Source organism: Hipposideros armiger, unplaced genomic scaffold (genome assembly GCF_001890085.2).
Source record: "Hipposideros armiger isolate ML-2016 unplaced genomic scaffold, ASM189008v1 scaffold_128, whole genome shotgun sequence".
Taxonomy (NCBI): domain Eukaryota; kingdom Metazoa; phylum Chordata; class Mammalia; order Chiroptera; family Hipposideridae; genus Hipposideros; species Hipposideros armiger.
This window is the reverse complement of record NW_017731478.1, coordinates 971,324-984,450: the sequence shown is the minus strand read 5'-3', so window position 1 is coordinate 984,450 and position 13,127 is coordinate 971,324. Positions and strand designations below refer to the sequence as shown.

The following is a 13,127-nucleotide window of genomic DNA, read 5'->3' as shown; positions in this document are numbered from 1 at the left end:
GAGGGGTTGGGGTCCTAATTAACTCCACTTGTGGGAGCAGCAAGAGCTGATGGCGGGGTTCACCCAGCCCTTCCCGAAAGTGAGAGGCTCGTGAAGAGCACTGGACACAGTTGTCCAGAAGCCCTGCCCCGGAACACGCTGTGTGGTCTCGGCCATCCCTCCATCCCTCTGGTCTTGGGCCTCAGTTTCCTTAACTGCTGTGTGAGGGCTGGGGCAGTGTCCCACCTCTGCCTGCCTGAGCCCCTGGGGCGGGGTGGGGTGGGGGCAGGCAGCGGGGGCTTCCTTCTGGTTCCTGTCTGGGAACCCCAGATTGGGGGTGGAAGCACTTTAGATCCCACTGTGCCTTAGAGACCACCTGACTCAGACCCAGCTGAAGGCCCCCCACCCCCACGCCAGTCCACCTGGAGCGAACGCCTCCAGCACGCTCCAACCAAGACCCCCAAGGCCTCCCCCAAGGATCCAGGTCTTACCCTCTTTCCCGAGCGCCCCAGCACAACAGCCAGAAAAGCAGGGGAGGGGATTCCAAGGAGAAGGTGGGGGTGGGAACCCAGAGACAGAGCTCCTGAGTACCCGGCCCTGGGCTGCCTGATGGCCGTGCCCCCCCACCCCCCATCCCTGTCACCATGGCCCAAAGCACCCCCCCCCGCGCCCCCCTCCCCGGGCCACTCACTCACATCCTCTCATCTGCGTCTCCCCCTCGGCCAAGTTTTCCGGAAACATACGGCTCGGAGGGTGCTCCAGGGAGCGGAGCTGGGAGCAGCGGGCTGGGAGGTGGGAGGCTGGGCGGCCGCGGTGCCGGCTCTGGCGTCTGCTGGCGGCTCAGCTCAGCCTCACATCCTTCTCCTCCAACAGCGCCAGGGAGGAGGGAGGAGGGAGGAGGGAGGAGGAGGGGAAGGGGAGGGGGAGGAGGAGGGGGAGGGGCCGCAGGCAGGCGGAGGCTGGCTCCGGAGAAGGGTGGCGGGCGGGTGGCGAGGCAGCTCCTTGCTGCCGGCCTGGCCCAGGCTCGGCACTGCCACCCCTGACACCGTCCCCACCCCGCAACCCCGCAGCTGCGGGCGAGTGAGGTGCCCTTCGCAGATGGGGGCGGGCAGTGGGAAGTTGTCGGTTGTGCCCTCGGGGGCCCGTGCCAGGCGTCACCAAGGCTCACAACTGTCTGCGGCTCCTCCAGGCACCAAGGAGCTCAGAGCGGGCACTCGGCAAGGGGCACGGGCCTGGAACCCCCGGACCCTGGCGCCCCTGCTGGACAAAGTCCGAAGACCCAAGCCCAACGGGCTGCGGCGCCCCAGTAGCCTCGCTCGATCTTCCTGCTGCCTGACCCAGCAAGACGCGTCAGGGCTGAATGTGACCTCCAGAGAAGGCTCGAGGGAGCAGGCGGGGGAGCGTGGCAGAGGCCCAGGTTCAGAAGGGGCGGGCCAACTTGGCACTGGCCTCCCCCTTCCCTCTCTCCCCGTCTGTGGCGGTGGCGGCGTCAGCAGTGGTAAGAACAGATGAGGGTTCAGAAAAACAGCTTCTCCACCCCGGCAGACGGGAGCAAACAGCTTCTTCCGCTGTCATTCCCCTGCGCCAGGTCCACCTGCGGTCTGCCCCCAGCCCAGCCCGACGCTGCTCAGACGGGCCAGGCCCTCCGTGGGGGACTCAGGGGTCGAGGGAGGGCGAGAAGGGGACCGCACACCCCTTCAGCACCTACCAGCCAGGTCAGGGTGGGCAGGGCTGGCTCAGCAATGGAGGAGGAACTATAGGTTTTGAGGAGGCTATTCAAGTGCAAAGACATCTCCAACCACGTAGGGTGGGGGAAGGCTTGGAGTCCCCAAAGGGCTCTGGGCAGCTCTGGGACCCAGCCAGCCAGTCGCCTCTCTCCTCCCTCTCTGAGACCCACCCCACACAACCAGGTCAGCCTGCTCCCCACACAAACACCTGCCATGGGTGTCCCAGCAGCTCCCGAGAGGTTGAAAGTTAACTGAGTTGAACTTTGGAGCCAGATTCAGGTCATGACCGATTTTTCCAGCTCCCGGGTCACTGACCGGCTTGTCCCTTTAGCCCTCAGCCTTTCCATCCTGCCCGTGGAAACCCAAGAACAGATCACAGGGCTCAGAAGTGCCCTGTCGCCCCAGGCCTGTGCCCCCTGCCCTCAGCCTAGGGGACCATGCCAGGGGAGGACAGCAGATTTCATCCGTTTCAGGGATCCTAGACTTTTGTTCTCTGCAGTGAGCTCCAAGCCAGCTTTTAAGGATGCCAATTCAATCCTGTCACCGCTCTGCTGCAAATCTTCCCACGAAGACCCAAAAGCTCTTGGAATAAAATCCAAAGGCTCAGTGTGGAGCCAGCCCCGCCCACCTGTGCAGCCAACTTCCTACCCCTCCCCTTGCTCGCTCACACCAGCCACTGGGCCCTTTAAGCCCAGCCCTGGAATGTGCCCCAGGACATTTGCACTGGCTGTTCCCTGGACCTGCATGGCTTTTTCACAGATCCGCCTCTGCTCTCTGTTAGCTCTGGACTTGAGTGACACGGTCCGAGCAGCCTTCCTTGACCATCCTATCCAAAGTCATCCTCCCAGTCACGCTGCCATCATAGGGTTTTGTCATCTTTGGAGCACTTATCACTCCTTAAAATTAGCTCCTTTGTTCTAGTACCCTCTGACTGCCATGTCTTCGGCAACCACAACTGCTAGGCTTGCAGGAGGTGCTGGGCAAATGAACAAAGCTCCCAGGCACTCCAAGCTTCTGGGTCTGCAGGCCTACTGGGCATGCCACAGCCATCTCTGCTACCTCTCTGGGGCTCCTGGAAAGGAGCTCCTGAGAGAGGAAGGGGCTGAGGGTTTCTTCTCACTGGGTGCCCTGGACCGTCCCCAGAAGAGGCAGGAGGGAGGGCCCACTGCTCCGCCCCAGAAGCAGGCCCAACACATGGTGCCCAGGCGGCAGATGCTGCCAACGTCCCCTGCGGTCTGGATTCTCCGACCCCACTTCTAATTTCTAAGGAAGGAGTTTCGTTCTGAAGAGTCAGGAGGCAGGAACTAGGAAGTGAAATTGACCAAGACAGGAAGTCAAGCCAGGAGGTCTGAGTCACGGACTTGAAGCATGAAATAAGGTGAAGGAGCAAGGGGTGGCCGCAGGGGTGGTAGCTCGGGGGGCTCGGCCTGGCCGCTGGCTACACTGGCCACCCTCAGCGGGAGCTTCTCATATATCCCATCCAGGGACCTGTGACAAAGAGTTCTCACAGAAGCAGTGACTCAGCCCCCAGAGAGAGGCACTGTCCCTTCCAAGCTGCTCCTGTCTCAGGGACCCTGCACCAACAGCCAACCCCGACCCCACCACCCGAGTTCAGATAAACTGGGGTGGGCGCCCTCCCAGCACTTGCGGGCACATCGCCACCCATCTGCGTCCTGGGAACATCACAGTTGCTCTCCCCCCACCAAAAACATGCTGGCTCTCCCCACCCGGGCGGCCCCTCCAACCCCTGAAGCTTTCTGTTCTCTCCATAAAAAAGCTGCTTGCAGGAGGGACCCCTCCATACCCCTCCTGCCAACCGCCATGTTCCAAAACAAACTCCAGTTTGTGAACAAAATTCTCTGCCCAAAACACTATCAAAGCGGGGGGGGGGGGGGGGAGAAGAAATCCAGCAGACACAGTCCTGAGTCATGCCACTTCCTTATTTCCGAAACCCCAAGCCCTGGGTGGGCGCGACAGGGACTCAGCCACTGCGTTGGCAGCCATGCCGGGTGCCTACTGTGCGTCAGAGCTTCTGAAACGCCCTCCAGCCCTGAAATCCCATCCAGACAACTCCGTACCTGGACCTGGCTTCCTATTTTCTTTCCTCTATTCTTTTTAAAATAAGCCGTGATGCCTACTTTAGCCTCGGCTTCAGCAATTATGTCTGCAAATCACAGAGACGCTGTGAAATAGCTACTCTTCCCCAGCACACGATAAAATACACATTTACTAAGATGAAAAAAACCACCTGTGTACAATCTGCTGTCGCTTTGCCTACCACTTTGGGAAAATGCCGAGTTTTGCGTTATGCCTGTTTTCCTGCAGGGCAGAGCAGAGCCCCCCGCATTCCTGGGCTGCCAGCCCCGGCTCACCACTCAGCCTCTGGGCTCAGCTCTTATCTGCAAAGCTGCAGTCGTGTGTGTGTGTGTGTGTGTGTGTGTGTGTGTGTGTGTGTGTCGTCCGTGTACATGTGTGCATGCATGTGCGTGTGCATTTGTGTGCGCTCACACATGTGGAAAGCTCACTTCAAGGTTCCCTTGGGGGACTGAGATAGTCCACGCCAAGAGCCCAACCAGCGAGCCCTTGCCACGCGGGCACAGGCGTCAACGGCCACGTGACACTCTCCCTGAGGAAGCAGGACTCCAACGCTTACGCATGGCTTTTCCTGCTGGGGGTGAACGTGGGCTGGCAGGTGCCTGCCTTTACCTTCAAGGGTGCTGACAAGGAACAAGAGAAGGGTCTGGGGCCTGTCCCCGGGTCTGGCTGTGCCCCCAAGATCACACAGAAACCCCGGCTTTCTCCTTCCGAGCCATCACGGCAGCCTATCTCCCACATGCCAGAAGCATCCAGGTCTGGAGGCAAGAGGACCAAAACGCGGCTGCTCCGTAGCCATCTGTCATCAGCCCAGGGGTGGCAGCGTCCCCTAGGACACGGTCCCTCCTAACGACTTGAACGTCGCCCCGCGCCTGTACACGAGCCCTCGCAGTTACCCACTCAAGGCGGCCCTGTCTTTGGCTGGGCCCTCACCGATGCCCGCCCCCAGAGCCCGGGCACGTCAGCTGCTGGCCCTGTGCACGACCCGCTGCTCCACACTCCCCATCGTGAGGGTTGGTGGACGCGGCGTGCACTGCTGTCCAGGCCGAGCGCTCAGGCCGCCCCTCTCCGTGCTCCCTGCAGTGGGGGGCATCTCTGGCTGGGGGCTCACGCCTCCCCCTCCCCGAGCCTTAGGCTCTTCACCTGTGAACACTCATTAAACCAGCCAGTGTGCACAGGCAGCACTCTGGAGGGGCAAAGCAATGAGTGGTTTCTCGCTCGCGCCCCATGAGAGGGGGTGAGTCCGAAGGCAGAGCTGGCCTGCAGTTACTGGGGGAGAGCCCTGGGACTGGCCTGGCCCTGCAACACCCTCTCTCCTCTCAGCAGGCAGGCCACTTGAGGTCAGGGAGGGGCTGGGCCAGTGCCTATTCCTGGTCTGGAATGGTGTGACCCGGGGGGGCTTCCCCACCCTTTCCACAGCTGGCACCCTGCCCACCAGAAGAGCGGGGCGGGCATGGGGAGGAGCCGCCAGCAAACCCCGGGGCCTCCCAGCATGGCTGGGTCAAGACTCTGAGCCGAGCCAGGCTGACCTTTCCCAGGGGAACCAGAGCCTCACATCCAGGCCCAGCATGGCGCTGGGCCCGAGGGCGGTCAGCCAGCTCCCTGGGGCTGCCCGATTCCTGGGGAGGCAGCTTGCTGCACATGCTCAGTCCCCACTTGGAGTGAGCCCCAGGGCAGGCCGCGCTGACCTGATCCACGCAGGAAGGAAACGAAAGGTGCTCACCTGCCCACCTGGACAACCCTACAGCTCTCATGTCGTCTATCTCACCACTTCCTCATGCTCTCAGAACAACAGCCCGACGCCATGCTCCAGCTGGGAAGGCCAGGGTCCCAATGGCCTCCCTGTCCCTTGCCTCTGTCCCTCCCACTCTCTGGGTTCCGATCGCTTCTTAGTCGATCACACTGCCCTGCCACAGGGACTTTGCATGTGCTGTTACTCTGCAGGGGTGTCCTTCCCACCTTGCTATCTGACTCATGATAGCCTGGCCCATTCATTCAGCCCTCACACCAGCCCATTCGTACCTATGTAACCAGAGCGCCTGGGTTCAAATCCCACCTCCACTGCTTAACAGCTGTATGACCTCTGGGGCTCCGCGTCCTCATCGGGAGAAAGGAGCTGGCATGAGCATCTGCCTCACAAGGTTGGTGGGGACGAAGCACCTTCACAGGTAAAGCCTTTAGCAGCTCCCAAGCACCCCAAAGTATTGAGAACTACTCAAGAGTGTCGCTGTTACTTATTACTTCATGCTTTGAATGTCAGCCCAAGAGTCACCCCCACCCCCCACCCCGCCGCCCCTCCTCGGGAGAGCCTCCAGGGCCAGGTGGAAGCCCTGTACTGTAGAACTTTTCGAGGGTCATTTTGCACCTGCTCAGCAGGTCACTCACCTCCTCCCTACTTCCCTGAGGTGCAGAGGCCCCACGGGGTGCAGCCGCCTACTCGGGGTCACACGCCGTCAGGGGCCGAGCTGGGGCTCAAACCCAGGAAGAACGGCGCAGACTCTGCATACCAAGAACTCTACAGATACAGCTCCTGCACCCTTATGACACCCCAGGAGGCGGCATCGCAGCCACATTTTAGAGAACCAGGGAAAACGAGGCCGGGACGGGGATGGGCAGGGCCAGGGGCACGCAGTAAGGAGCTGGCGTTAGTTACGAACAGTGATGGGGAGCTCCGCACATTAAAGGCATCACTGCCTGAAACTGCAGAAAGGTGGCTGTGCTGGGTAGAAGACTATCCCCTTAAAACCTGTGAATGTCACATTATTTGGAAAGAGTCTTAGATATATGATCCAGTTAGATGGATTGGGGCGGGACCCTCTAAGAAAAGGGAAGTTGGGGCAGAGACACAGAGTGACGAAAGCCATGTGAACACAGAGGCTAGAGATGAGCCTACAAACCAAAGAGCACCAAGGGTTGCTGGCCACACGAGGCTGGGGGAGGAAAGGCAGAGAGGGCCCGGCCCTGCTGACACCCTGATTTTGGACTTCCAGCCTCCAGAGCTGTGAGAGCATCCATTTCTGTTGTTTTAAGTCACCCACTTTGTACTCTGTTACGGCAGCCCCAAGGAGCGAATGCAGTGGATGATAGTCTCACTCCCACTGCACAGATGAGGAAAATCAGGCACAGAGAGGTTGATGGATTTGCCTGAAGTCACAGACCTCAAAGGTGCAGAGGCTGAGGTCTCGTTTCTCTCCGGAGGAGGGGGACCTCTGCAGCTCACCCTTCCAGACCCGGCTGGCAGAAGTCTCCAAAATGCCCTGGGCAGGCTTACGCCTCCAGGCTCCCCAAGAGAGGGACCAGGGCAGGCTCACTGTGGACGGCCCTGCCCTACAGAGGGTGAGGCACTGGGTCGATTTAAACGACGGGTAGAAGCAGGCTGGATACCATCTGCGTGAGCACAGCTGGCTTGGGTCCTTTCCTGGGTTTCTGACGGCGAGGCAGGAGGCACCGGAACATTCTTAGCCTCCCTCCCGCTCCGCCGTGGAGAAGGAGTGGTTGGGGCTGCCAGCACCTGCCTCCCCACGCCCCCCGCCACAGCCTGAAACACACAGGCATCAGCAGCCACCCTGAGCAGTAATTGTCCAGATTGCTGTAATTCACAGCGGACGAGCTCGCTGGCGCTCATCGCATTATTACAAATGTCACTGAGCAGGGCCTCAGCGTGCACGGCCCCCGGGGGAACTCATGCTGCCGGCTCTGTGGGCAGCACCCAGGATGAGCTCACTGCTGCCACTGAGGACCCAACCTTGACACGGTGGGGGCACACTCGTGTCTCAGCGGTGAGTCATCCCCGCTGTCCTCCCAGTCCCCGATCTGCCCTTCCCAAAGGGGAGAGAGGCAGCCGTCAACTTGGCCAATCCCCGTCCCCGGGCGAGAGGGAGGGAGGCAGGGCCAGGGCTGGTGTGATGACAGAAGACCCCCACAGGGAGTGAGGGGACACGGCGGGCCTGGGACGTGCTCGTGGATCCCGGGACAATGTCACTGCCGACAGCGAGACCCCGGGGCCTCACGTGTGGTTAAGAAGCCCAGGCATCCCACATAAATGCTCACAGCAGTACTATTCACAATCGCCAAAAGGTGGAAACCACCCACATGTCCATCAACCAAGAGATGAACGGATGATAGGACGTGGTACGTCCGTCTGCACCGTGGAATATGGCACAGCCAGGAAAAGGGAGGAAGCAGTGACATGTGCTGCATCATGGATGGGCCTCGAGGACAGGACGTTGGTGAGAGGAGCCCGTCACCGGAGGGCACGCTCTGTACGACTCCACTCAGCGAAGGCGCAAGATGGCAAACACAGAGGCAGAGAGTGGGGCAGGGCTGGGCTTGGGTGGGAGGGACGAATGGGGAGGGGGCTTCCGTCTGGGGTGACAAAAAGCGCTGGAGCCACACAGTGGGCATGGCTGCACAACACTGGGGGTGGACGTAATGCCACTGAATTGTACACTTTTAAATGGCTACAATGGTAAATTTTATGAGTATTTCACCAAAATTAAATTAAAATGGGGGGGTGGGTGGAGAAAAATCACACAATTTTAATAAAGCCTCTTGTGCACCTGATGGTGAAATCCATATTAAAGCCACACAGTAGACACAGAAGACAGAGGGAAAAAACGACAATATGGCCACTTAGGGGGCTGATAGCACCCCTGTGCCCTGCCAGTTAGAGAAAATACCCACGGGTCTCCCCATTAGCGATCCTTAGAGCTGCTAAAAATAGGGCCTCAACCTGCAACAGGAAGCAGATGGCCCCCCTCCTGAGTGGTGCCAGGGTCCACAGGGCCCCTCCTCCAGGCCTGCTTCACCCGAGGGGAGGCGCCCGCTCGGGTCTGGGGCTGCCCCTGGTCAGTTTCTGAACCCCCAGGCCAACACGTGGGCCCCTCAGCACCCTGCCCCGGGGTGGGGGATGGGCACAGGGCAGGTGCCTGCAGTCCAGGGTCTCGGCCTCCAGGCCCGGCTGTCCCCACACACGCCTGCCTCTATGGGCCCACATCTTTCACTGGCAAGACCGTTTATTTGTTCCCTCATCTGTTTGTTCCCTCCTGCGTCATGACCTGGATGGAGCTCTGGGCACCAAGAGGCCGGACGTCAGTGACGGGGCCTCAGGGGGGCCTCGGGGACAAGTACCGGGAGGACTCGCTCCTGGCCCCTCCATGCATGGGCTCCAGGACCTGACCAGTCCGTGGCCTCTGCTGCTCGAGTCCTTCTCAGGAAAATGGGGACGGAAACAAGACCCACGTCTCAGGGCTGGGGTCAAGGTGAACGAGACCAAGCAGGCAAAACGGGGCTCAGACGCCACCCCCAGCCTCCGCCTTCCTGTCAGCGCTGTGCCGCTGACACCTCCATCCCCCCCACACTGGGCACAGGAGATGAAGGGGCAGACTGAAGGGTCTCCAGAGATGGGGGAGCCCACACTGACACATCCCGACACTGCAGGGCCCATCCTCGGGGTCCTCGCGGCCAACCCAGACACCCCTCCCGTTTCACAGACAGAGTCACGGAGGCCCAGAAACAGATCATCCAGCCGGGAAGTAAGGACCCAGCTACTGTGGCTCGAATGACATCACAGGTGGCTCCCGTGTGAGGATGTGGGGTTGGTCCTCAGCTGCCAGCCTCCCCCGAGATGGAGCAGCTGAGGGGAGGATAGCTGGACCCTATGACCCCACCAAGGTGGCTGCCAGCAGGCTCTGCACCTTCCCTGAGGTGCCCAGGTGCACTGACCCCGCAGGGAGCCGTCCACAAACCGCGTGCACAGAATGATCTGTGACCCAACAGCACCCTGGGGACACACCGTGTGTGGAGCCGGACAACATGGCCACACAGACCCATCTTCTGGAGGACAAAACTGAGGCTCCACAGAGAAGTGATCGATCTGAGAAGAGCCCAGAAGCAGAGCCTGCCCCCTCAGACCACAGCACCGCCCCGGGTCACAGCCCAATGAGTCAACGTCCTCCCCACCACGGGACCTGCAGGACCGGGTGCAAATCGAGGGCCATCGGGCCGCCAGGCACTTCTCACCTTTCTTGGCTGTCTCCATCTCCTCTTCGGTCCAGCGGGAGCTCTCGTTCATCTCCATCGAAGCTGGAAAGAAAGACACGGCGCGTTGGCAGCCGCTGGAGAGGCCCGTCTTCTCCAGCTCCGGTCACACAGGCCCCGGGCTGGGCTGCTCTCGCACCCGGGTCCAGCCTCACACGACCCGCTGGGGTGTGCAATCACCCCATTTTACAGATGGGGAAACTGAGGTGGACCAAGACCTAGTCTGGGAGAACCACCTCTTTGCGTACTTGGTCGGCATGGGGGTGGCCCGCCTGGGAAATGCTGACTGTGTGACAATGAGGGGACGAGGGACATGGGCTCCAGGTAGGCAAGGACCTCATCTGAGTGTGGTGTCTTTACTGGGGGGCCGTCCTGAGCTTTGTGGGGTGTTTTGCAGCATCCCTGGCCTCTACCCACTAGATGTCAGTAGCCCCTCACTCCAATGGCTGGGTCAAAAATGTTTCCAGACACAGCAATCGTCCCCCGGGGGGTAAAACACCCTAAGAACCCCACTCTACAGGACTATGTTCTTCTCAACTCGGCCAGTATGAGGTGAGACTTCTCGTGTGACCAGAAGGGACACGGCTGGCCCTGGAGTCGGGCAGGCGGCCAAGTCCCCGCTGGGGCACTCTGAACGCCCCCATGTGAGCCGGCTTCTCCCCTGCAAGTGGCTGAAAACCCCATGGGGGGGGTGGGGGGCTCCGAGGGATGGCAGCTTCACTGGGGGGGAAGGGTGGGGAGAGATGGCAGCTCCGCGGACTCGACACCGGGAACAGCACCAGGCACAGGACATGTACTTGACAGGCTGGCAGAGCAGTGGAGGGAAGTTCTGGCAGGACGGGCATATGAAGCCACAGCTCAGGAAGGAGAAGGCCCCACCCCCACAGGCAGCCACCCCACTCTTATGGCCACGGCCAACTTCCCCCTTCCTTCCCATGGGAGCCCCGCAGCGAGGCTGTGAAGTCTGAGACTGGGGCGGGGGCGCTACAACAGCCCATTTTATTTTCACCCCCCACTTCAGCCCCAACATGGGCCTGGGGTCCCGAGGGACTCCTCCTAGAAGTCGGGCACACAGGGCACTTCCAAAGGGAGCCCTGGCACCAACAGGCAGCTGGCCGAAGGCTAAAGGAACTGCTTGGGATCTGTGGCCAGCGGGGCTGGGTTTGATCTCGACAAACTCCATGACTACAGAAGAAACGTCCCTTCTCTAAGCCTCCAACAGCCCATCTGTGAAATGGGTACCAATCACCTCCCCTCGGAACAAGGGACAGGCACCTGGCACATACCCTGGGTGTTGGGGAGGGGGCGTCTGTGAGAAATGAAACATCGCCTCTATCAACTCCCACCCTGGGAAGGCCACCCTGGTGGCTGGAACACTCAGGAGCAGGGGTGGGGGTTCCCACAGAAGCGGGAGAGTGGGGCCCCAAAGAGCCAAAATGGAAGTGATGGCAGACACACATCGGCTGCCCCCATGTGGCTGAACTTGGGAATTGCTACTCAGTTCTTCTCTTGTCTTCCCCCTTGGTCCATAGACGTGAAGCTAAGAACCCAGGCGCCTGCCAGGGTTGGGACAGGGCGGGACAGTGGCTACACAGCTCCAGCAGCTGCTGCCTGGTGGGAATGCAGGCCGAGGGCAGCTAGATATTCTGATTTAACCACAACACCAAATGGCCCACCTGGATTTTTAGGAGAATTGTCCCAGCTCTGGAACAACCATGGCTGCCGGCCACTGAGTACCTTCCACGCCCCAGAACTGCTGCAGGCTCTTCCCACACACACAGTCACTGCAACGCTCACCCCATGGCTGCAGGCAACTGCTGTGCAGGTGAGGACACCGAGGCACAGAGAGGTTAAGGCACTCTGCCCAGGCCACACAGCGAGTTCGCAGCTAACGCTCGGGTGCTGAACCCGCCGGGCTCTGGCGCCCTTCCCTGGCGTGCGACTCACCCAGCTCGGCGCTCTGCTGCGGGGTGACGGCTTCCTCGCTGTTGGCCTCGTTGGCCATGGAGCGAGTGATACGGCCTTTGCGCCTCCCCTGGCTGTTGGCGGTCTTGCGGCCCTTGGAGGCCACGGCCTCCTTTTCATCGTTGTCTTCCCCAGACGTGTCGTCCGTCTTCTCCCTAAAGGCCAGAGAAGGAGACGGTGATGGCTTCACCTGAGCCAGGAAACTGGGTGGCAGGCTGCAAGAGACATGCGTTTCTTTAGCTGGATGAGCGGCTGGCTGGCTGGTAACAGTCTGCCGGGCTCCCTGATCACCAGACAAGAGAGTCAGGCTGGTCGCTGCGTGCAACACCACCTTATTTATCAGAAAGGAGGTGCGAGCTGGCAGCTATCGATTACCGCATTCTCCAGACGAGGAGACATGGGCTGGCAGTTCACTGGATGGTCATTTTATTTGCCCAGTGGGGATAGTGGCTGGTGGCTCCCGGTAAGAGCACTTTATACACCAAACAGAGAGCTCTCTGCCACTGTCTGCCTCCCAGACTCTTGGGTTAACAGCACGGGGGAGGAGGGGGTGCAGGCTGGCAGCAATCAAAGCCACTTTACTCCCCAAAGAGATGTTCCCATCTCTGTGAAGAGCACTGCCGTTGCTGTCGGGAGTATTAGGGGCCGGGGTGCCTCGTGGAATACTGGAATACGCAGGAGGAAAGTCTCCTATGGGCCTCCGCAGAGCCAGGTATGTGGGGGCGAGGCCTTTCTCAGAAGCTGACTCAGGAGGGTTTACTGTGGGGCCGCTGGGATTTATCACCTCCGCCTCCCCATTCATCTTCCTGAAGGCCCTCGCTGGAAGCCTGGGAGACAGGGGGTAACGAAGCCAGATGTTCTCTGAAACCACATTCCTGAGCCGGTTCCCGGTACCTGGCTCTAAGCTAAACTAAGCTAAGCTAAGCTGTGCCCGCCCCCCACTCTCAGTGTGACACTCCAGCTGGCTGGGCTCCCGCCTGGGGCAGCACGGGAGGCTGTCAGGCCCTGAGGCGAGCCTGTGCCTTGATCTGCAAGAACTCACACTGACAGCGGTAATTCTAAAGGTGAGGGCAGCCGCCCGCCTGCGTGCCTGGTCCTTCCCAAGCTCCTCTGATCCCTGTTCCCCCCTCCCGGCACCTCAGGAAACTTGCCTGAGGAGGCAGAGTTCCAAAGTCATTGCCTGGATTTATTAGCTCAGGAGTGGAGCTCAAATGAGCTATCAGTCTGCAAAGTCTCCGGAGGGTTTGAGAAAGCCAGGGTGGGGGAGGGGCGGAGGGAGGCAGCGCAGGCTCCGGAATGGGGGCTGTCGGGGACAGAGCAGGC

The 13,127-nt window shown here is 60.4% G+C and overlaps 1 protein-coding gene across 1 annotated transcript in view; it reads right to left on the bottom strand.

Annotated features, from left to right (window-relative positions):
* The window catches only part of NCOR2 (nuclear receptor corepressor 2), a 192,075-nt gene that overhangs the window by 52,629 nt on the left and 126,319 nt on the right, over positions 1-13,127 (bottom strand). The window contains 2 exon segments of the mRNA XM_019648881.1: positions 9,822-9,884; positions 11,787-12,087. Of these exon segments, the coding sequence (XP_019504426.1) occupies positions 9,822-9,884; positions 11,787-12,087 (364 nt within the window).